Consider the following 23,818-nt stretch of genomic DNA (forward strand, 5'->3'; position numbering starts at 1 on the left):
ATGATTATGTGAAATCTATGGTCATAGTAATTCCTCAAGTAGAATTTGATAGATAATCTAAGTTAAAATATATTAGTTTATCACATTATAGGATGGTTTGAGACTCAAGGATGGTAGAGGTAATTTTAAAAAGTTAAAAACATTCACCTTGTAAGATTATGAACATCAATTCATAGAGAGCTTACATGAAATTATTAGTAGGTCATGAATTCGAGTTTTCTATCTCGATCTAATATCATAGGATATTGGAGTATAGTTGATTTTCTTTAGTGAGATATTGATGTTGGGAATCCAAATCATTCTATTCCTAAGCCTTAGATCAATTAAGTGCATGCAAAAACTTTCTAAGACTATCTAGATCATAGCAATGAAAGCAAAACAATATTTAAAACAATTTCAAGATCTAGATCTATAGATTAGAAGTGCTTACCAAGATTTAGATGTTCCTAGATTGATTCTTTATGGTGAAAAATGTTGTTGAATGTGACCGTAGTCTATGGAAATCTCACAAACCCACTTATTTTCCACCCAATGACTTGTCCTTGAGTCTAAGCAATGAGATGATGGAAATCTCTAGACGTTGGAAGCTAAGGTTCTCTTTTTAAACGTGTGAAAGTGAATGAAAAGAGTAAAAGTTAGAATCTTATAAGCTTCCCATTGGGCTTAAGTGACTAGATCATATTTTAGGTTTGGATCACTTAATTTAGCCCAAAAAGGGTCTTAATTGATTAATTAACTCAATAAGGCTCCAATAATCAATTAACCCAATTTAGAGATATTGTTCACTTATTCTTGTGCAACCTTACGTATTTATTAAAATGTCCTTATGCACATAAATGAACCAAGAATCAATCAAACCTTCATAAATCATGTCATTAGGTATATGAGCTCGAGTGGGGACTACTATGACCCATAGGACAATATTAGCTCTCTCAGAATCCAAAATTTGAAGTTGACTAAACATCTCACTATGAAGAGTCGATTGCACTCTAATACCCTATGTATATTACAACGAGATACAAAGTGTTTTGGTTTATGATTTGCTATCCACTATATACGATCTCCCAATGAACTGTTAGTATCTATAATCTAACAAGGTAAAAACTATCAACCTCTTAAGATTATCCATTCCATCTTTGAGTTATAAATAATCATATTGTGTAATCAATTGACATGTTTTAGCACACAAAGAGCTAATGTCAAGTTCTACTTAAGGAACTACTATGATTATAGTTTATTTGAACATGCTTCCTTATTATTACCTAAGAGGATATATTATCTCAAAGTCCATGAGATATCATAGTGTCTCTATTGAGAATACTTATTGTTGTCAATTTCCATCAATAGCGAGCTTAATCCATAGTGAATATATAATCATTTTAGGATCTCATCTATAACTTAAAGTTATTATAAACTTGGGGCGAAAGCTTAATATAATCTTAAAGTTGAAAGACAATATAGTATAGTAGTTTGACAAAGTTATAACTACTAAATAGTTTTATATCATGACTCATCGTAGGTTTTATTTAATATATACCCATACATACTAGTGCATTCATGATGGGAACCTCATTCCAATGGCTAAAACCAATCACCCCTCCGATTAGGAGGTAATATACTACAACCTTAAATGGATTGCCTAAGTCTATAAATCAGCTATGAACAAATCAACTTGCAAAAGAACTTATGACTTTGATTTTCCATTTAACTCCTAATACACCTAAGTCATGTATAATGTAAGAGATATCAACCCAAATGCTTATAAGATATAATATATGAAATAAAGATAGATAAAAGTGAAATTAAATATTATTAAATAAATAATAATTTCAAATTTGTCATATCATATTATGTTTTTAAGGATTCTATCATAATAATTAAGTCAACTTCATAATTGAATTATGAGGGAACTAGTACTTTCCTATAGGTCCTAATGATCCCCTTTCTAACTCATATTCTTTTACGGCACATTCCATGAAGGATAGTTAAATTTTTTATTCATATATATGCAGCTAAATTCTTTATTCATATGTATGTATAAGGGCGCTTTGATAAATACGCAATATTATATAAGAGCTTCTAAATTATCTTTCTAATGATGTAAGAGAATTGAAAAGAGACAAAAATAAAAAATAAAATAAAATTATATAAAGCACCTAGTACCCCTTCGGAATAATAAATAGAACAAAAGATTCCTGCAAAAGAATTTTCATGTCAACCTGTTTAGGCTATGAGCCAAACACGACCCATGACAGCCCTCTCCTTTAAATCGTAAAAGTCATGTTGGGTATTGGCTATGGGATTTCATTCATAACTTTTACTTTTTTTTAAAAAAAGAGAAAATTAAGCAAAGCACAATCTTAGGGTTTGTGTCAAATAGTTTTATCTTTCATAGAACACAAAACAATTTTTTTTTTGGTATATTTAATAATTTTTTAAAAATAATTTTAAATTTGTTTTAAAAATATATATATTTTTGATGAAAATGAGTTTTGATCCATTAATTTTAAAATAATTTTATTTTCATTTGTTTAAAAATATTTTAAAATATATATATATATATTTTTATAGGTCAAATAATTATTTCTTAAAATTACCTTTTTATTTGTCAATTTAACAACACGATATTTTTAAAAAAATTTAAAATACAATTAAAATTAAAAATACTTCAATGAGCTATCGGCTTTGGACTTGGAAAACTTCAATTATATAGGTTTTATTTATCTACAAGGACTTTGAAATTAAATAATTATGATTGTGTTCTTCAAATATTTAATTTTAAATAAATTACTCATTTCTGGTACTCTCAAACCATCCATGCACGCCACTGCTTAACCAGATAACCTCCCCTCCCGCCAGCGCCAATCCAACTGCCCAACCACCCACTTATCAATTCTCATCAACTTCCACATATTCTTATTTCTTTTTCAACTTTCACAAGCCACCTAAACATCAAACCAATTTTTTTTTTCTTTTTTCTTTTTCTTCCTATTTCTTTCCTCTTTATTTCATTATAAGGAAAAAAAAATATTAATGAAAAATTTTGAATTATTGGAATTAAAAGGGGGCGTTTGGAAATTTTTTGAGGTAAGGATTGATCAAAGTGGTGATCTACCAAACGAGTGGTCCAGATCGAGGATATGGCCCACCATTTGGCTAGTGAAATAGCCACATCATTGTTAGTAGCGTTTCATAAAAATTAAAATAAAATAAAATAAAAATAAAATACCCACGACCAACGACAATATTAATATTATTTTTAACAAAAGATGATACCTTAAATGTCTTAAAATGTTGTCATATAAGCCGACTAAGTTGACTAATTATTCTCACTACCATCGCCCAATGCCCTTTTTATTTCTTTCCTAAACTACAACATTATCCTATGATTTTGACGGGCAAAAAAAATACAATAAATTATTTTCTATATTTAGCTAAAGGAAATATTAGAAATAATTTTTAATTAAAAATTACGCTTTAAAATTATTTCTTAATATAAGAAAAAAAACAATTTCTAAAATAAAAAAAATCAATAAAAAAAAAAAAAGATTCGAACGTTTGAAATTTAAATCAAACGGAAAAAAATTGGGTCAGACACTCAAACTTCAAAACTTGAAATTGCAGGGGATTTCGTAAGTCATGAATGCCAGCAATCATTGAATGCGCAGGGAGGTGGAACCCACCATCTCCACTGTCAATAGGTTAAAAATATAAAAAAAATCCACAAATTGGTAAGGGCGTTTTGGTAATAAAATGGAAATGAAAGGGCAATGTGGTAAATAAGATTAAAAAATCAGCGGCTTTATCTAGCTGGCAACTTTTCTTGTTCTAAAACAAGATCCATCGCTACTCACTAGAGTGGTTTTAAAGCCACTTGCTATTTAGAGGATTGGTCCTCTACAACCACCACCGTCCTTTTTTCACTACAACCCTTTCCTCCTTCAACATCATCCCTCCGATCAGAATCATCGACTTGTATTATGATCATCATGATTCCCATATCCGAAGGCCATCATTTGACCATCCTATCATTTCTTATTTGGATAAAAATTTTAAATTTTCAATTCGATTATCTGGAATTTTACTTATTTTTTAAATAGAAAGTTATTAAAATATTTCATTTTATAGAAATGAAATATAAAGTATTAATTCTTATAGAAATGATTTTTTTTTAAATTAATAAAATTTTATAATATTATTATTATTCTTTAAAATTTATAATTATGATTTTAAAATCACCTTATATTTCTACACAAAATCCAAAAAAAAAAAAGGAAAAAAGTGGAAGGAAGAAGGAAGCAGAGAATCAGAGCCCAAGCTGCTTTGGAGTGGGGGCAGTACAAGTTCTTACAAAGCCGTAGTCTGACATAATGCGGAGTGAGAAACTAAATATAAATCATTTAAGAAATTGTTTATTATAGAAATATAATGAAAATAATGTTTAGAGACGCCGACGACTCAACCAAACCATACTTACATTTGCCGACTTTTCTTGGTCGCACAACCAGAAGCTCTCAACTTCTGCTCTCTCTTTCTCTCTCTTCTTTTTCTCTCCTCCTCCTTTAGGGTTTTGTTTTGGGTGAGTCTCGTTTCTCTCTGATCTCGTTCTGGTGTCGTGTTTTTGTGTGGGGGAATGCGTTTGTTGTTCGATGCATTTTATCGGGTTTGGTTGGGTAGATCTTTGATGACTGGTTCCTGATGTTTCTGTTACATTTTAGTCTTAATTGGTTGTTTTGGTCGATGAGAGATTAGGGGAGGCAAAGGGAAAGTTTGTTTTTGAATTTTTCTGCTGTTTTTCAGCAGCCAAACGAGGGGTTCGTGTTTGGCTGAATTTTGATGTGGGTGCATGAGATTCTGTGCTTTTTGTTTTTATTGTTGATGGGTTTTGTGTTTTGAGGTTTTTGATTTTCGAATTGAAGTTGATACGGTGTTTCGTTGATTTTCTTTTTCATGATAATTCAGAGTCAGCTTCTGAATATTGATGTCAATTTTATGAATTTTTGGTCATTTCTGTGGTGATTAATAGATCTGAATTGAGTTAATATGAGCTCCAATTAGAAGATTGAGATTCTGCGTTATACTGATTTGAATTGAACTTCGATTCACGTTTGCTTTTAGGCTGTGATTGATTACATGGAATTGGGCGCTGGGGAACAAGAATTGGAGGCTCAAATTTCAAATTGGTATTTTTTTTTTTTTTTTTGCTCTAAATAGAGCTGAATTTAAAATTCATAGGTCTCATATTGAGAAAAACAATTCCACAGTTAAAAGAAAGATTTTCAAGTTAACAGGGAATTTGAGATCCAAATGAAATCCAATTTTATGCAAGCCACAGTGTCTTAATCTCATGTTTCTCGATTTTGATTGCTTCATTGTATCTTTGACAGTGATGAAGACTGTTATGGGGGATCTAATATGATATAATTCTTGGATTTTTTTTTCCCCTAGAATTTTAGAACCGAGGAGAGGGAATGTCTGGAGGAGGGACACAGAAGAGCTTGAGGAAGGCACTTGGAGCCATCAAGGACAGCACCACTGTCGGATTGGCTAAAGTAAATAGTGATTACAAGGTACTACTAGTTGTATATAATTTTGTTAATGACTATTGCAATCATTGATGTCTATCGCCTTTTTAGTTGGGCATTGTCTTTTGCAGGAATTGGACATTGCCATTGTTAAGGCCACAAATCATGTTGAGCGCCCAGCAAAAGAAAAACACATTAAAGGTAGGTCCAACTGACCCAAAATGGAATTATGGAAATGACATGTAGAAATATTGTCAGCTGTGCATCTTTGTTCATTTTTTTTTTCTTTAATTTTTTTAACAGACACTAGTTGTAGCGGCTTTCAAAGAGAAAAAAAAATCGATTAACATGGGCTTGATTATGAATTTATTCCTTTTTGCAGCTATCTTTTCTGCAATTTCAGCTACAAGGCCTCGGGCTGATGTTGCATACTGCATCCATGCTCTTGCCAGACGGTTATCCAAGACACATAATTGGGCGGTAGGTCCTTGAAGCCAATAGTATTTTGTGATGGGAAAGAACCTCTATGATCTGAAGGAAACAAGAATTACAGTGTGAGATTAAACACAATTAAAATAATTTTCAGGTTTTATTCTAAGAAGTAGAAAATGTTGATGAGATTTATGAGTGGCCCCTGATATGTATTGGCATTCTTGTATATGTTGAAGTAAACAAGACATGTACACAGGGAAAAGTTGGTGGGTAGCTTCATTTCTGGCCACAAGTCAGTTCAAGTGAACCTCTACAAAATAGAGGTTGGAGATAAATATACAGAATGTGTCAGTGAAGTAACTTCTATAAATTGATGAGCCTTCTCCAAACTGCTAATGAGCCTGCTTAGTATTTTGGACTTCATGCTGTTCATAATGCAAGTTCTGCACAGGCTAAAGTCATCTTTGATTTTTCTCATTAACTTCCTTGCTTAGAGTGGGAAGCAGACACCACACGCCTATGAATAAGGTAGCGATACAGATTAAGAAAGATACAAGGGCTATTTATTTTCTTACCATAATGCCTCCTTATCTATAATGGTCAATTGAGGTCTTCATGAAACATAGGTTCTCTAATGATCAGAAAACAGGATCGCCCCATCCTGATTAGGCCCTAAGTGAGTGATGGAGGTGTGAGATTGATGACAATGACCAGGCAAGTGGTGGCAACAGAGTAATAGGTGCTTGGGTAATTGTGATCATGTGACAGATTTTCAGTGCAAACTGATGTTTAGATGTTCCTTGCTAAAGAGATCGTGTGGGTGAAAACCTGACATGATAACATAAGTCTAGACCATCTGATTTGTAAGGTTTTTCAAAGCACTATTCTTTCTGAATAAAATCCACCTTGTGATGCAACACAGGTAATCAGATGGTTCAGATTCCATTTAATCGCCCTAATCATTTAAAATATATATATTTCTCTGCTGCAAGTAGTTAAACTCTTGGTCCCAACTTTTCGATAATTAATGTGTAGTATATATCTAGAAAAGAGTAGTGTGAAGGATGTGTGCATAAGATTATACATCAATATGTGTGTGGTTAACCCTTACATTGCATCTGGGTTGTAAGCCAAACAAAGGCACTGCATTGGTTTCTCTAACTTGCAATTTGGCATCTTAATATGTCAATGTTAAGATTTGAAGTAAATTTTGTATTTCCCTTTCATAGCTAATATTTATGATATCGTAATGGTTTCAATAGTTAGATCTGCTGGCAGTCACGTCATGATGCAAGATATGTTATTTTCACTACTTCACACCTTATATTAACTATTATTTCTGCAAAATGTATGAATGTTTTAACAATTAGAAGTATTGGGAGCAATCAACAATATAATTTCATGGCCTTGAACTTGACTTTACCGATGATGGAACTAGGTTAAAATGGAGACCTTTGATATGATATTGATTCACAGAGCTAGTCACGTTGACAATGCCCTTCTTTATTACTGGGGGAAGTTTCTGGACGTGATTGTAAACTATAACTAGTTTCATTCATCTTAATTCCTTAAAGATACCAGTAAGTTTGATTGTCAAGGAACAATGGCTGCAAGAGTAGTTCAGGTGTTAATGTGCTAGTTGCTCATAGCAAGAGATTCTCTTGCTATTGTTTGTTCTGCTCCACAACTACTCTTTTTTTGGTTGGTGTTGTTCTGTACATTTTGTTTGCATTGATCTTGGCCTATTATTCGCAATATAATGATCTCCTTATCTGGAAACATAACGGTTTCTCATGTTATTGTCATTTCTGTTCCTACACCTTTTACTCTTTTTTTTGTTCAGACTGTATTCTATAACTTTTGTCTGTGTCGGTTGTGGCCTGTTGTTTTAACGATATGGTGATTTCTTTATTGTATGCCTAGATGATAAATGGAATTTTTAACTAATCGAATCATTATTGAAATGAGGAGGAAATTTTATGATATTGCCTTATCTGGAAACATAGCGGTTTCTCATGTTATTGTCTTTTTTGTTCCTACACCTTTTTGTCATGAGTGGTCAGTATTTGACGTCTGTGGTGGCCGTGATACATTCCCCTATATTAGTTAACCCTGTGGTTAACTTGATATCACCTATTCATCATTGTATAGACAGTGACTTGTGGGCTCATGAATAAATGTTTTAACAATTGATGCTTCAAGGGCAATTTGTATTTTTCACTCATCTTGAAATGGGTGACTGACCTTTATTCTTGATGTTTAGGTTGCATTGAAAACTCTAGTTGTTATTCATCGTGCTTTGAGGGAAGTGGATCCCACATTCCATGAAGAACTCATTAATTATGGAAGGAGTAGAAGCCATATGCTAAACTTGGCTCATTTCAAAGATGATTCTAGTCCAAATGGTACTCTTTCTTTGTCCATTCTTGAACATTTTGATGCTTAAAAGGTCAATTCTTTTGTACATGAAATTTATTTTAACCTGCTGCTCAGCATGGGATTATTCTGCATGGGTACGCACTTATGCCTTATTCTTGGAGGAGAGGCTGGAATGCTTTCGTGTGCTGAAGTATGATATTGAGACAGATCGTCCTGTAAGAATTTTTTTTTGTCAAAATTTTTTTATGATCTTTCCTTCCTTTTCTTTTGGCAAGAATTAATTGCTATTTTCTACCTTATTATGCCTTGTCATTTCCCAAATTGAGTAATTATAGAATTTTCATCTATTTCCGAAAAATGTTAAGTTTTTGTTGCAGCCCTAAAAATATTTAATGGAGAAGATTTTATGTCAGACTGAGTTTAGTTAGAAATTATATGGGTGCATGATTTCCTTTGAATCCTGTCACTTTTTCTTGATGACAATGGCAACAGTATTAACTGCTGGCATGCTAATGTTTTGGGTTGAGATGTAGCATGACATACTGTCATAAAGTTGTTCCACGGGCTCTTCAACTTGCATTTTTAATGCCTTATCTCTACTGAAGCTGTGGACCTTTTTTTCCTTCTACTCCAGGCTCTCTTTTTAGTTATTTTTCCCCTATGCTTTGTCCTTGGTTCTAGGCATTGCATGTGGTTTTATGTTACTTTAGACATAACTATGTACTCCGTTAAGTACAAAGATCATCAGGATAATTCTTAGATGTAAATTGTGATGCAGAGGACCAAAGAGCTGGACACTGTTGAGTTGCTTGAGCAGCTACCAGCTTTGCAACAGCTTCTATTTCGTGTTCTTGGTTGCCAGGTAATTTTATGATTTACATAGTTCAGCGTATATGGATTTGGCATTACATGTAATACTGTTGGGGTTTCAAATTCAAATGGCAGGTGACAGATATTTTCATCATGTCTTATTATTATTATTTTTTTTATGGGGGGATATTTTTTAAATTTTTATGCAGCCACACGGAGCAGCAGTTCATAATATTGTGATTCAGTTGGCACTCTCAATGGTGAGTGGAATTTGTAAAAGTTTTGCTTATTCATAACTTAAACTGAATTGACTTAAGATTTTTTTTTTCTTTTGGTAGAAAATTGACTTAGAGTTGACTGTTGTCCTGATTTTTTTTTTAAATTTTATTTAAATAGGTCGCTTTGGAAAGCATTAAGATATACAGTGCCATAAGCGATGGTACAGTTAATTTGGTTGACAAGGTAGGGCATGACTTTTGCTTTCTAAATGCGAAGTTTGGCTATTCAGCAATTCTTGTATATATGATGATGTTGATCATGACAGTTCTTTGAGATGCAACGAAATGATGCTGTGAAGGCTTTGGAGATATACCGAAGAGCAGGGAGTCAGGTACTTTGCTCTCAAATATCTATACTGTTACCTGGTGTATGTGGGGACCATTTCTGTCTCTATACGTTTCCTAACTCATCTCCATATTTCAGGCGGAGAAACTATCAGAATTTTATGAAATATGTAAGAGTCTTGACATTGCACGTGGAGAAAGGTTTATTAAGATCGAGCAGGTTTGGAATTTCTCTTGGGAAGCTTTCGAGAATGTATCTTAAGTCCTTTTTCCCCCAATTTTTATTGAGTCATTTAATTATTGATGATGAAGCCCCCTGCATCATTTTTACAAGCCATGGAAGAGTATGTGAGGGATGCTCCACGAGCTTCAACAGTTCGCAAGGATCAGGTACGAAAGTACTCTGTTAAACAGAACAAACTTGGACAGAGAGATCTTATAAAGACACCATATACATGCGCTACTATTTGTCTGCTAACAAAAAGATAAGCCAAAGAAATATTTTGTCATATGAGGAGCTATGAAAAGCGGTCCTGATTTAACTTATGGATGCAATTGAAAATTTTTAATTAGATGGACGTGCTGACTATGGGTCAGGGTATCTCAAAGTTTTCACATGTGATCTTGTCAGTGAGCACATATTAAGGCATCAGCACATTTAGTCAATAATTAAGGATAACCAACAATACACCAAGCTGCGCAGATGAGACAAGTGGATAAATTAGTGTTTGCATATTTGCAGGCTATAGGGCAATGTAGAATATGAAATCACACTTTGTTTTGAATCATGATTGTTTTGTTTCCCATTGTGTTTTCCAATGGGTTCATTGGATTACTGCCGTGAAAGCTTTCATATTACTCTTTTTTACCTTACATCTTTCATATTGCTCTTTTTCTATGTATCCTTCTGTAGAATTTGTTACAATCTTGTAAACAGTCATTTCAAAATCTAATATTTCCTGAACTTTTTCTTTGAAATTGTTTAGGATCTTATTTAATATTTTTCACTTAAAACAAGCCACAATTTCCTTTTAATTGTTACTAGGAAACAAAGCAGGTGGTTAGTGAGAAACTTGCTGCTCCTAAAGTAGTCTTATCCATAGAATACAACAAAGCCCCAGAAGTGCAGGAGGAGCATCCTTCATCTCCGCCTCCACCTGAACCAGTAAAAGTGAAAATGCCTGTTGTTGAACCACCGGATCTGTTGGTAATCCTCGGTTTCTTCTTTTGTTCCTTGTGTTGAGAGTATTCTTATTTTGAGAAATTTACAGTTTGCCAGTTTGGCTGGGAGCACTCCTAAAGCACTGGATTTCTTTGTTGCCAGGGCTTAGATGATCCCATTCCAAATACTGCAGAATTAGATGAGAAGAATGCCATGGCTTTGGCTATTGTTCCTGTTGGTAAGTTGACTTTAATAATGTAATAATATATGCATTGAACCACGGGCTAGTATAATGATTATTAATTCAACCAGGACTCTAATGGTTGAAAACTTATTTTGGCCTTGGAATTTATAACCAGTTGAAATTGAGATCATGTTAGTTGGTTTATGCAACTGAGATTAAGTTCCTATCAAATTCAATATTTGGTTCTATAGTGTGGAAACCATTCCCATTTTTCTTTGTCATTGTTGCTGCAGCTGAAACACCACCTTCTGCTGGTCCTAACCCAGCCAATGGAACTACAGGCTGGGAATTGGCACTTGTTACCGCTCCAAGCTCAAATGAGAACGCCACAGCTGCTAGCAAGCTGGTATTTCTCATGATATCATTTCAGCCCATATGTCATTGATGGTTATCTATTCACTAGTTGATAGATTTACTGGATCTTAGGAATGCCATTTTTCTTGCCTGAATATTATCCATTTCAGAAAACAAGAATGATCTTCTCTTTCTCAGCATTAGGAATGAAAGTTTTACCTATCAAAAAAAAGAAAAGCATTGGGAATGAAAGTTTTAACAGTTGATGCTGTATACTGATATTTTGTTGCTTATATGAAAAAAAAAGGCTGGAGGACTAGACATGCTTACGCTAGATAGCCTATACGATGATGCAATAAGAAGAAACAACCAGAATGTAAGCTACAACCCATGGCAACCAGTCCCAATGGGTGGCCCCATGATGCAGCAAACAGCACACGACCCATTCTTTGCCTCCAATGCAGTGGCTGCACCACCAAATGTGCAGATGGCAGCAATGGGCAACCAGCAGCAGGCTTTTATGTTGCAGCAGCAGCAGCAGCAACAGCAACAGCAGATGATGATGATGATGGGTCAACAGCAACAACAGCCTTTAAATCCTTTTGGAAATCCATATGGAGCCACTGCCCACCCCTATGGCTCAGGTATGCCTGTTCAAACCCACAATCCTTATTCAGGCTTTATTTAAACAGATGCCATGGAAAGAGAGCTGTTCACTTTCTGGAAACACAAGAAAAAGGAAAAACACAGGAGAAGAGCCGGTTTTTGATTTCAAAGATTGGAGACACATGTGAAGGATAAACTGATGTGTACCATATGTTGTGTATGTTCATTAGCTAGAACGAAATTTGTTGTGTAATAAGCAGCGAGAAGGAGCGTTTTGGATCATTGATTATTTACATTGAACAAGATTGGTAATAATGATTTTTGCGACACAAATTTTTTTGAACTCTTATTTTTTCATCTTTGTGCTTGGGCAGGAACCCAGTTTCTTTTTTACATTTTCTTTTGCATATATTTCATGAATATTTAGTCAGATAAACAGGATTTGTAAGCTGTGATTGCTGTTATACATTGATGATGTACACCTTGTTGTCATAAAGTGAGTTATAACAGTTGAGGAGAGATGCTTTCTTCTCAGATTCATTCTTCACAACTGCTAATACTGGTAAACAATTTCAACAGTCTGAGACAACCCAGTAATCCAGATTTTTATAATTGAGGTAGGGACAAAAGAGTGGTTTGTTGGTGAGAAAATGAAAACTATTTTCTTAGTGCTCCATCCCGTCAAATTGATATGAGATCAAGCCTTCAATATGGGCGTCCACCTCAGGCCTCAGAAGGCTAAATATAAGCGATGATTGAGAAGTTGAGGGTTGAGATTTGAGATGGGAGAAGAATCCAAATTTACAATTAGGATAAGGGCTTGTTTGGGTTAGTTCCTCAGGTGTGGACCTCTTTGAACTGGACAGCCCAACTCCCCTTGTAACCTTAAGCAATGTGATTTTGAAGGCAACCACCCCCCAGTTCACTACCCTTGATATTCTCATCTCAGAATTCTTATTATCAATTACCATACCGGGTGTCTCTAAGACTCTAACTACAAACCAATCATCTCTCAATCTGGTATCCTCTTCTTCCCCTCCGTCCATCAATCAAATAATTTTAACATCTTTTAACTTACCATATGCACCGTATTTTATTAGAATAAACCAAGGATACGATGCGGAATAGTTGCTAGGAAAGTCATTTTTTTTTTAGGTCCTCAATTTATTGATATTTTTCAAATAATGCACTGAATGCAAAAAAATTAGTTGAGTTGGAAGCGGGAATTACCAAAGAAAGGGTGGGGTGGGTCCCAATCCTAAACTTTTTTGTTAGCCCAAACAGATAAATAGATAAAATGGTTAACCATCTGGTGCGTTAGCAACTTAGGAGAAAGAGGGGGAGAAAGTATCGTCTTGATCAGGATCAGGATCATCATCGCATAATGAGGGAGTAGAGGCAGAAGCCAAAAGACAAGTAAACAAGTGGAACCAGAGAGAGAAGAGTAACAACAACAACAACAACAACAACAACAACAACCATGGTTGGCCCTGAATTCTGATCCTTCCTCTCTCTCTCTCTCTCTCTCTCTCTCTCTCTCTCTTTCTCTCTCTCTAAGACCTCCTAAATGTCGTGCTTCTCTCTCTAAAAACTAAAATACTAAATACCCCACTCCTCCACCAACAATGTCTTGGCTTCCTAACCCTTTCGAATCCCCACAATACGACGCCGTTTCCAATCCTTCCCACGTCGCCGGCGTCCGTGAGGACCTCTCCGTTTTCTCCCAGACCATCGGCCGCCAACTCCGTGGCGTAGCCGCCTTCCTAGCCCCACCGCCTTCACCGCCTTCTTCGCCTTCCCCCGTCGCTGCTCCCTCCGATTCTTCCTCTTCCGCTTCCTCCTCCCCAACACTTCGCGGCATCCGCAACGACCTCGCCGAGATCGGCGGCAGCTTCAAGTCCGGCCTCAAGACCTTCTCCAACTTGTTCCAGAGCCAACCGGGTGACGCTGACGATGAGTGCCTTGAAGATTACGACGGCGTTGCCGGGATTACAGAGGAGGTTCTCCATTTTGTTAGTCAACTCTCTACTAGGCCTGAATGTTGGACCGATTTTCCTTCGGCGCTTGATGATGGTGATGATCAATTCTTTTCTCTATTTTCATTGGCGTTCAGTGCAATTCTTAATTGCAGTTCAACATGAGAATATTGTGATTTTGGTTTTCTAGTTGTTACCGTGGAAACTGAACTGCTATCTATTGGCATTACAGAAAGGTTGAGCGATCTCAGTATCGTAGGAATGGGATTGGTTTTAGGATCTAATTCCGATGTTAATTGTTTAGATGGTTGCTATTTCTATGCTGTAGAGTTTATATATAAAGCAGAACAGAGCCATTCTATCTATGGACTTTGCTATGGGCCGGTTAAAATTTTTGGTTCTTATTGAACTTTGTAGACAGTTTTGATTTATTGTTCAGGTCTAATGTTCTAGTGGATTATGGAGTGGTTGATATATTGGTGATGCTTGGTTTAACAGGTTTGGTGTTTGAGTGGATGGTTAGGACTGTTTTGTTCTGGCAGGCAAAGTATTGGATTACGGAGTAGTGAATGTCTAATGTCATCTGGTGGAGAATCTAGGATGATGAGATCAAAGGATGCTAAATTGAGGCAGCAATTGAATTTTGGTCGGACATTGGTGTAATTGGTAGACATTTTTCTGTTATGTGGACCATAAATGGAATAGAAGGAGAGGAGTTGAATTGGGCTAATAACGTGTAAGAGAGGTAATCAAGACTCCTTTTGTTCTTGATAGCTGGAGCAAGGTGATTAGTTTGACATGTTAGTGCTTATAATAGGGCAATGTGGGTGAAGTGGATGCTTGTTTTTAAAAGAGGTGGGAAAGGAAGCCCTTAGGAAGTGAGAGTCCTAACACAAAAGTTATTCCCATGGGAAATTTGGCTGGACCCAAAATTCGGTATGTTTGTAGCTTGACTGTGAAAAGTGTGTTGGAGGAATTTTTTTGGTCAGTTGAATAATTTATTCATAATATTTTGAGAACTTGGAAAATGCTGGAGACAAGTGCTTTGAAGAGAAGGCGACTCATGTAAAATATTTAAATCTGTGCTACTTATATAGGGATGTATGAATTATATTCGGAAACTAAGGAAGAGGTTGGTTAAGGAAAGATAAAAGCAAGTAGAATATAGAAAATCCTTTTGCCTTCATGCAATATATTGAAGCTAGTTTCAATAGGACCTGATGATGTTAGATAGGAGAAAGACTTCTATACATGGTTTTAAGTAACTGGAATAGGCATGGTAGAGTTGTTATAGGATTGCACGGAAAGACTGTCCAAACAAGTACATCATGATGAAGAGAAGGGAGCAATGGGCTCCTAGGATTCTAGGAGGATAATGAATGGTGAGACACAAAGAGTTTCAAGTTTCGAAGGACTAACCGATGGGATAAGAGACACTTAAGTGAACTTGTTTGGTTTGTGATGTATAAACTAGATTTTGATTTAAGATGGGGATTAATGTAAATCTAGATATGTGTCTAAACACCTTGGGATCTGAAAATTATTGTAAGTTGTTAGCGGAGTGCAATTTTAGTGAGATGTAGATAGGATTAGTTTGTTAGTGATAGAAACGTTTCACTTAAAATTTTGAGGTGTGATGTCTGCTAAACAAACCACATGCCACTGAGTTGTTTGGGGGCTAGGTAACTACAAGGTCACACTATTAGACAATCACACTTTAAATACATTCTTTTAGAGGCATGACTAAAATATAAAATATGTAAGATTTTTTTGAAAAACTAATGTGAAGAAAAAAGAGAGGACACGCATCATATGAGTAGAGGTTCCTGAATCAATGGCCTAAGAGGTAGAGGATGAAGGAATATAAGCACTAAACACAAATATTGTTATACCTAATTGTGCAAAATAAGAAGTGGATGAAGCTTGTTTTAGATATGCTTGATATTGTTGAAATTGTTCATATTCTTCCTTAGATAACATAACTTCTAAGGAAGGTTGATTAACCTAAGATTCAGAAGCAAGTGACTGAGAAAAAGAGACACTATTAGCCATTGGCCCTCAAATACGAGTGCCCTTAGAAGACTAAGAGGCATGAGAGGGTCAAAGTTTAGGATGCTAATCCCAAGACTTGTCCTTAGTATACTTAGGTTAATTACAATGCTCGCACCACACAGGTTTATTTTGATCATCATGAGTAACCTTATACTCCCTTATCGCCTCTATATCCAATGTCCTCACTTCAATAATCATTACCAAATATGGTTTGCATAGTTGATTGATTGAAACAAGTACTAGAATGAGACACTAACATCGTCTTACGATAACTTTATTCTAAATGAAGGTACAAATAAGTTTGGTGAAGTGTTAAGGGTGTCATGAGACTTGAAGATGATCAAACTCTTCCCATGACATCTTCAGGTTGTAAAAATAGACAATTAATGGTTTATCTTCCTTGGATGCCAACAAAAGCAAGATTCTTTTCTTGGGAAGCAATTTGGGGGAGATTTTTTACTTTAGATTAATTAAAAAGAAGGGGATGAACTTTGACGGATGGATGTTATCTTTGTAAAGTTGAGAAGGAATAACCATATTTTTCTTCATTGTGCTAAAATGAGGATTTTATGGCTGGTTACTAACTATAATTGGGTTGGTTACTGGTCCATAGAGCCATCAATCTGTATTAGAAACTGAATCCAAAAAAGAAACGGTTTTTTCCCAAAATATATAAAAATTAGAAAGACTTATCAAAATGAAATTTCAGATCTGTATTATACCATCAAATACTATCTTAACCCTAAAGTTTCAACATTTTTGGTGTCTGTACCCTCCCCAGATCTCATGAATCTGTCTTCAATTTGTTGTCTCGGTCCCAATTACCAAGTTTGTTTGGCACAAAGAAAAAAAAAAGAAAAAGAGGAGAATAAAAGAACAGAGGAGAATTTCTGGACAATCTTTGCAGGCCACGACTTTAAAATTTATAGGGAAAAAAAATATTTAGGGAAAATGAAAAAGACAAATATACCCTTTCACTTATTAATAACTTAGACCCTTGACAAAATGCCTTTTGCATCATCATGTACCATAGGATATTCAAGGTTAGATGGAGCTTTCCTCTTGAGTTCAGCTAAGATACCTGAACTTCTCAACTTAAATCAGTGCATGCATGTCACTCCCAATATAGTTGTTTGATTATTTTATTGTGTTTTTTTTGCCAACTTAACAAATTGTTAGATTGAAGAAAAAGAAGAATTTGCTGGAAAGTAATTTTTATGAGGATATTTTGTAAAACAAGAGAAAAAAATAAGGATAAAGGTGAGAAGAGGGAGAGTTTTAATTAAGGATGTCTTTGTTTCAGATTTATTTTTGATCAATTTTTATTTATTTATTTGTTTATATGTTGTATCCAAATAATATTTATACCCATTATTTGAGATCCTTATTAGTCAAGTCTTCATATCCTAAAGTTTAGGGGATATGAAAGATTAGACACTTGGACATATACATGCATCTGACTCCCACATTTAAATGCAACATACAGGGTCAGGAATCAATATGCGTTTTCTTTTTTTCTTTTTTTTCTTTTTTCTTTTTTTTTTTTTATAGGCAATTAAAGAGGATATATGAAAAATAGTGTTTTAAAAAGAGCACAAGAAAGTGCACATAATGTCAAGGATCAATATGCTTATTGGCTTCTCTTTTGGTATCTTTGTTCATGGAGTTCAATGGGACTTTTTTTAGTTTAATTGCCATAGAACCAGGGAATTATTTCTTATGCTGCTCAAACTATCTTAATTTGAGTCCATAATCTGCGTTTTCATGGCTGTCATCAAGGATGAAAATTTTGCAATAGATCATGAAAATATCACTGAAATATCATGCTTTGGCTGGCAACAATACAATATTAGCATGGAAATTTCACCCTTCCGGTTTTTTATTTTTATTGTCATTTTATCGCAATTTTCACCATTTTACCGATACTTCGACAAAATTATCGACATATTGCGATATTTTTGGAGTGGTCAATGTATGAAAAATTTTAATGGGAATTAGCTTGAACCCGGGTCTCTTGTGTACAGAGGAGGGGCTACCAACAAGGCTAGTTTACCCTGTGGTAAGCCAATACATATGAGTAAATTGTAGTTGTACTCCTATACTTATGAAAATACTAAAATAAAATATTAATTAGTAATTATTTTATTTTCATATTCCATTTAAAAATTGTTTCAAACTATAATAATCATCATAATTTATTTTATATTTTGAATATTCAATAAACCATAATATTAATATTAAATATATTTTAAATTCTTAAATTATGTATATTATTATCGAATATCACAAATTATATTAAATTTATGTCAATTTTTTTCAATAAAATAACTTCATTATGTGTGCTTCTTATACTATTTTTTTTTTATAGTTTTTATTGATATTTTCATGAGTTTTGATCATTTCTATATTTTTTTCTCAAAATTTCTATCGATATTTCTCAATATTTTTCTTTTTTTAAATTCTGCAATAAAATCAACTTTAATATGTATATAATTGCTTCTTTTTATCATGTTTTAAGGTTTTTTCCATCATTTTCATAAGTTTTGATCAATTTTTCCTCACCGATATCTCCCGATATATCTTGATATATTTGTAAAATCGAGTTACCAATATATCCATCGAAGCTCATATCTTCATCCTTGGGTGTGATTGAGGTTTGGATTTCTTCTGTTTGTTCTTAGCCACTCATTCTTAATCATTCTTGCCTTTTCCTTTATTAATAAATTCTTTGTTTGTATTAGGAGAAAAAAGAAGGATGATTTCGTGCCACAGGTGGAAAGATTTGATATTGGTTTTTGTGGATTGTTGGGTTCATGGTTTTTCTTTTTTTTGGCTTATTTTACCTATCTTGTACGTAAAATGGTGTATTTAGCTCTCTTCTAGACTAAATGCCCCCCCTTATTCAAATGCATTCACTCTTTAAAAAATGCGCACATCACTGCACACATACACAGAAAGAAGGTTCTTAAATGCTCTCTCACACAGAAAGAAGGTTCTTAAATGGAATCTGTGTTCTGGCATGGGATTCTGTCTTGATTGAATTGGTTATTACTCATCAATCAAAGCCCATTGAATTTTCAGAATTTTAGCCCTAGAAGCAAATTGATGCAATTACCTTAGTATCAGTTGTGAATTGAAGAAGTATTATTCTGATGCAAAAACTGAAGTGCCTTGCAAATTATCAGAAGTTTCAGTTGCAATGTAATCTTTTCACTGGGGATACTTTTGAAATGGTTTTGTTGGATTTAGGTTCCTTTTTGGTGTATAGGATAGGTAGTTTCTGGAAATGGCATTTAGAAACTCCTGTCATTGTTGTGTTCTTGTAGTACAAGAATATGGTATTTTATGCATACAACTCCTCATTTCTTCAAAATGCAGAAAAGTGGCTTCCTCTTGTGCATTTGGGATGCCACTTGCTAGGATGTGTTGATCTTACTTATCTCATAATGCTTAACTTAGACTCTTAATTTTTATTTTTTTTTTATTTTCTAATTCACTGAAACAAATGATGACCTCATAGCTGAACCAATTGGCATCTGAACCATGGCATAATTTATTGCAGATTTTTTCATGTCTGATATTCAGAGAGAACATGCATCAACCATTGAACGCTTGGCTCCAAGTTTCGCTGATCTTAGACTTCAACTTTGCAGTTACATGAGTGATGGACAATTCTGGATGATATATTTTATTTTGTTGCTTCCAAGGCTAAATGTGCATGATTCCAAGCTTCTATCAACTCCTAAGGCAAGATTTTTGTGCTTCATATACCACATCTTACTATTATTATTATTTTTGTTGGGATATGCATCTATTATAGGTCATATATATGATCTGCTTTGCCCACCAAATATATATATATATGCACACACACACAATCTGCTTTAGGTGATGTAGAACAACCCCCCTAAAATAGCTGCTTTTAGAGGAAATAATGGTGGGTAGGGCTTTGTTTGAATTTATGAATGGGAAAGAGGAATTATGGTTTGTAGATGGAATAAAAGTTACTGGATCATATGTGGTTTAAGGTGACTTCTGGGATTAAATTAAAATAAAAATCATACTGAAAATTCTGGATGGTAACAAAAAATTAAGAGTTTGAGCCTGAGGATGGTGGAGTTGGTATCGCAATTTGTGATTAAAAAAAAAAAAGTTAGGATTTCAGGATGAATATTAAAGTTAATGAAGGGCTGGCGGGTAAAAAAATGCCCATGAAATATATGAAAAAAAAGGAGATAAAATGAAACCTTATTTATTATGGCCTTCTAGGGGCCTCAGTTAAAAAGAGAAATGAATGGAGTGCTGTCACTAAAGAATGAAAAATATGAAGAGAATTTTTATCCTTTGAATGACTAATTCATCTCAACAACTGCTTATATGAAGCATGGTTACAAAATCCCTCAAACTCAAGCACATTAACTTTTAAGACAATAAGATGCTTATACAGTAAAAAATTTCCTACACTCTAAATGAAACTCTAAGCTTGAAGTGACATAACTGAATAAGAATGGGACGCTATGGATAAATGGTAATAACTAATAAGATCAGTCTGAATCTAAACAAGAACAAAATTGATAAGATCCATAATGAAACACACTTTCTATGCACCCTATATCTGGAAAACGACCAAATTCCCAAAGATATGGGAATTTCAAACTTCTCCAAATCCAAAGAAGCTATAATCAATTAGGTTAATAACATTCAACCTAGAGTACCCGTCTAGTATCGTACGTTATGATGGGACCCATAATCCACTAGTGGAGCCCACACGAGTCAGTTTTTTGGAACACGGTATTTATCAATAGGGTTTCCCTCTTTGTTGGAGTGAAACGGATAACCAATTGAAAGGCAAACTGAGGTTAGTTTACACACCCTATCTTTGATTCTCTTATATCTTGAACTTCTTCCTCCTTTTTTTTTATTATACTGATAGCTTGATTCTTAAGATGTAAGAAAGAATGAAGCCTCACTTATTGGAGGAGAAACCATATCATGTCATGTTGATTGTAATCTGCATGTACCATAACGTCTATGCACAATCTGCAGTGGAGAACAGAAATAGATTCACCATATCATAAGCTAGGACTTCCCGCTTTGTTAAAATGTGCTAATGATCATTTAAAAGGGGAACCTAGGTTTTTTCTGTGACTGATCTTTTATTTCTTTCTTCTTAACTGTTCATTGGTGACTGAAAATTTAGTTGATAGTTGTACTACTTCATGCTTTACCATACGTTTCAGGAACACTTATTTGTTGTTCTTTTGGAAAAAAATAACCTAGTACATTAAGGATTGACGGGTATGACTTTGTCATGTTTTGATCTAGATTCGAGTTAATCATATTAATTATGAATTGTGATTTCCAGTTTGATGCGATTAAAAGGGGTGCAAATAGTTTCTTTGTGCATGTTTGAGTTATAATTTTGAAGATTTTGTCATAGAGTGACCCATGAGCTGGAGGTGTCTCTGCTTGGACGCCCATGAAATGGGGCCATGACTAATTTAGTTCCTAATTGGCCTTTGTCCCATAACCGAGAGCATTCTGTTGCAGAATCTGAAATGTTGGGACTGGAACTGACGACAGGATGAAGGGTCTAAAGCTTTATCTTATTACCTTTATTTTAACCTTGTTTTTTTTATCTGGTGGGAGAGATCAGGTACTTCCACATGCATTGTTATGGCTACTGTAGATTATAGATCATCCATGAAAATACTGCATATTTGCTATGCCACTGTATTCTAAAATCTGTATTACTTCATATCCTTTATTACTATGCCAGAATACTGTATTACTATCTATTTGCAAATGTCAGTATTAATGAAAGGACACCTTCAGTTTTGGATATATTATTTAGACACCTTGAATCTAACATAGCAAGCCCAAATTTTCTGTGATTATCATTCCTAGTCATTTTATGCTTCCTTAAACTGGCCCTGCTTCAACTTCTGCATGATAATATTTCTCCACCTCTTTGTATACTTCGTGTGTACCTTGCAGGGCTTTTTTCTGGTGGTTTCTTTATAATATTTGCCTCATTTTCTTATAAAAAAAAATTATATTTCTCCATGAGCTATTTTACTTTCAGTCTTGAACTAATTGGTTTCTACATTTGTGATCAAATGATCTGATTTTCTATGGACTATTTAAATTTTCTTTGAAGGTTTTTAGAATTTGATCCATTGAACCTTATCTCATAAGAAATGTTTTTTGTTATTTGATCAAGTACCACAGTGACTAAGACCTTGTTTGGTAACTATTTTTAAAAACTGTTTTTGAGAACAATTTTTTGAAAATTATTTTATGATATTTTGTAAAATAAATGTTTTTCTGTTTGAGAATGTTTTTAACTTATTTTCCATGTTTTTAAATATGCTTTAAAAATAAATTTTGTATTTAGTTCGTAAGTTTTAATCATTCTCCATATTTGTAAGATTATTTTTTAAAACAGCCATCAGAAAACAAGTAAAAACAATTAAAAATAGTTTAAATATGTTATCTGAAAACACTCTATTTTCTATTTTCTAGTTGCCAAACATATTTCCTAATTTTTTTATTATGGAGAATAGAAAATTATTTTCGAAAACTGTTGCCAAATAGGGCCTAAGTTTTCTATGTAATGATTAATTTTTGAAACATAAGATTTATTTGAGGTAGTAAAAGATTTTCTATTACCGTTTGCATGAATGTTGGGACATGAAATGTTTTGTTCCTCTGATTCAAAAATTTCCAAAAACTGCTTCTTCTTTTGAGAAAGTTTCACTGGTTTGCAGATTGTTGAAGCAAGGGACGTACTTTTGCTGAAGCTGCAAAACAAGAGGGATGCAAAGGTGAGCTCTGAGAACTCAATGGTGGATTCATCTGAAGGGAGCAGCAAGGTCAGTAGGACACTAGGAGAAGACAGCCCATCTCAGGAAAAAGAGGTTTTGTCTGAGTCTGTAAGTGTGGCACATGAGATGGATAAAGGTGAACAAGAGAGCACTGAGCGGTTGTTAGAAGAGGAAGATGCTGATACTGGCAATTCTGTGGGTGAGGTGAGACGACTTGAAAATGAGGATGATGTCTCTTTCAGTGACCTGGAAGACGATGATAATGATCTCTCCCGAAGACTGTCTGGCCTAAGGCTGAAAGATGATATTAGGGTTTCTTCACCAAATGGGTCCAATGAATGGGTTAAACTGAATGAAAACTGTGAGATTCATGGCCAGCAAAGGACAGGCCAATCGACTTCGAGAGAGAGAGATTCAGAAGGTGAGGAGTCAAATGACTGGCTCACCGTTGATTTTGATTCAGACAGTTTGGGGGCTGTTTGAGTGGCAAAGCTGCTGTAAAGTTTCTACACATTTTTCTTTTTTTTTATTTGGTCTGTTAAGCTTCTCTATATAAATTTGTAATCAGCCAAGTCTACTCCAAACATTTGCTTACAGTCCCTGTGCAAACCTTTGGTGTAGAGGATGTTTCTATGCTCTTCTGTTCCACAGATGTATATTCTACATAAAAGGAACTACCGAAACTACTGAAACTGTTTCAAGTTGTTACTTCAAAAATTGATGTGGCCAGCTTTCGGCTCGTTCCCTGATTTCTTCATTATTTTCTGTACATATACCAATTTACTGATGTATCCATTAAGAGATAGGTTTACTGAATTGCATCAGAGAAAGTCAATAAATGATTGATCACATGCTGAAGTTCTATCTCTTTGATGACACCCTTATACCAAGACCAGAAAGAGGTCAAGGCTTTACTGGAATGGAATCTCACAGGCTGCTCATATAGGA

At 34.4% G+C, this 23,818-nt stretch overlaps 2 protein-coding genes across 4 annotated transcripts; both read left to right on the plus strand.

Annotated features, from left to right (window-relative positions):
• Positions 1–4,449: 4,449 nt before the first annotated feature.
• LOC117925133 (putative clathrin assembly protein At5g35200) lies at positions 4,450–12,364 on the plus strand. 3 transcript variants are annotated; one of them, XM_034844016.1, is made up of 17 exons: positions 4,450–4,579; positions 5,119–5,183; positions 5,449–5,570; positions 5,657–5,726; positions 5,908–6,005; positions 8,221–8,362; positions 8,451–8,551; positions 9,115–9,198; positions 9,356–9,406; positions 9,543–9,608; positions 9,691–9,756; positions 9,849–9,929; positions 10,022–10,099; positions 10,755–10,916; positions 11,034–11,109; positions 11,349–11,461; positions 11,717–12,364. In XM_034844016.1, the coding sequence occupies exons 3-17, from the start codon at positions 5,472–5,474 to the stop codon at positions 12,095–12,097; spliced, it is 1,668 nt and encodes a 555-aa protein (XP_034699907.1). In that variant the 5' UTR covers positions 4,450–4,579; positions 5,119–5,183; positions 5,449–5,471; the 3' UTR covers positions 12,098–12,364. The 3 variants fall into 3 exon arrangements, with proteins under 3 accessions (XP_034699907.1, XP_034699908.1, XP_034699906.1); XM_034844017.1 differs by lacking the exon at positions 5,119–5,183; XM_034844015.1 differs by lacking the exon at positions 4,450–4,579 and having other exon boundaries at positions 4,613–5,183.
• Positions 12,365–13,333: 969 nt separating this feature from the next.
• On the plus strand, positions 13,334–23,627 carry LOC117925168. Its single transcript, XM_034844076.1, has 3 exons — positions 13,334–14,088; positions 19,606–19,790; positions 22,814–23,627. The coding sequence occupies exons 1-3, from the start codon at positions 13,641–13,643 to the stop codon at positions 23,351–23,353; spliced, it is 1,173 nt and encodes a 390-aa protein (XP_034699967.1). The 5' UTR covers positions 13,334–13,640; the 3' UTR covers positions 23,354–23,627.
• The last annotated feature ends 191 nt before the right edge of the window (positions 23,628–23,818 follow it).

The sequence above is a fragment of the Vitis riparia genome, chromosome 11, assembly GCF_004353265.1.
Source record: "Vitis riparia cultivar Riparia Gloire de Montpellier isolate 1030 chromosome 11, EGFV_Vit.rip_1.0, whole genome shotgun sequence".
NCBI lineage: Eukaryota > Viridiplantae > Streptophyta > Magnoliopsida > Vitales > Vitaceae > Vitis > Vitis riparia.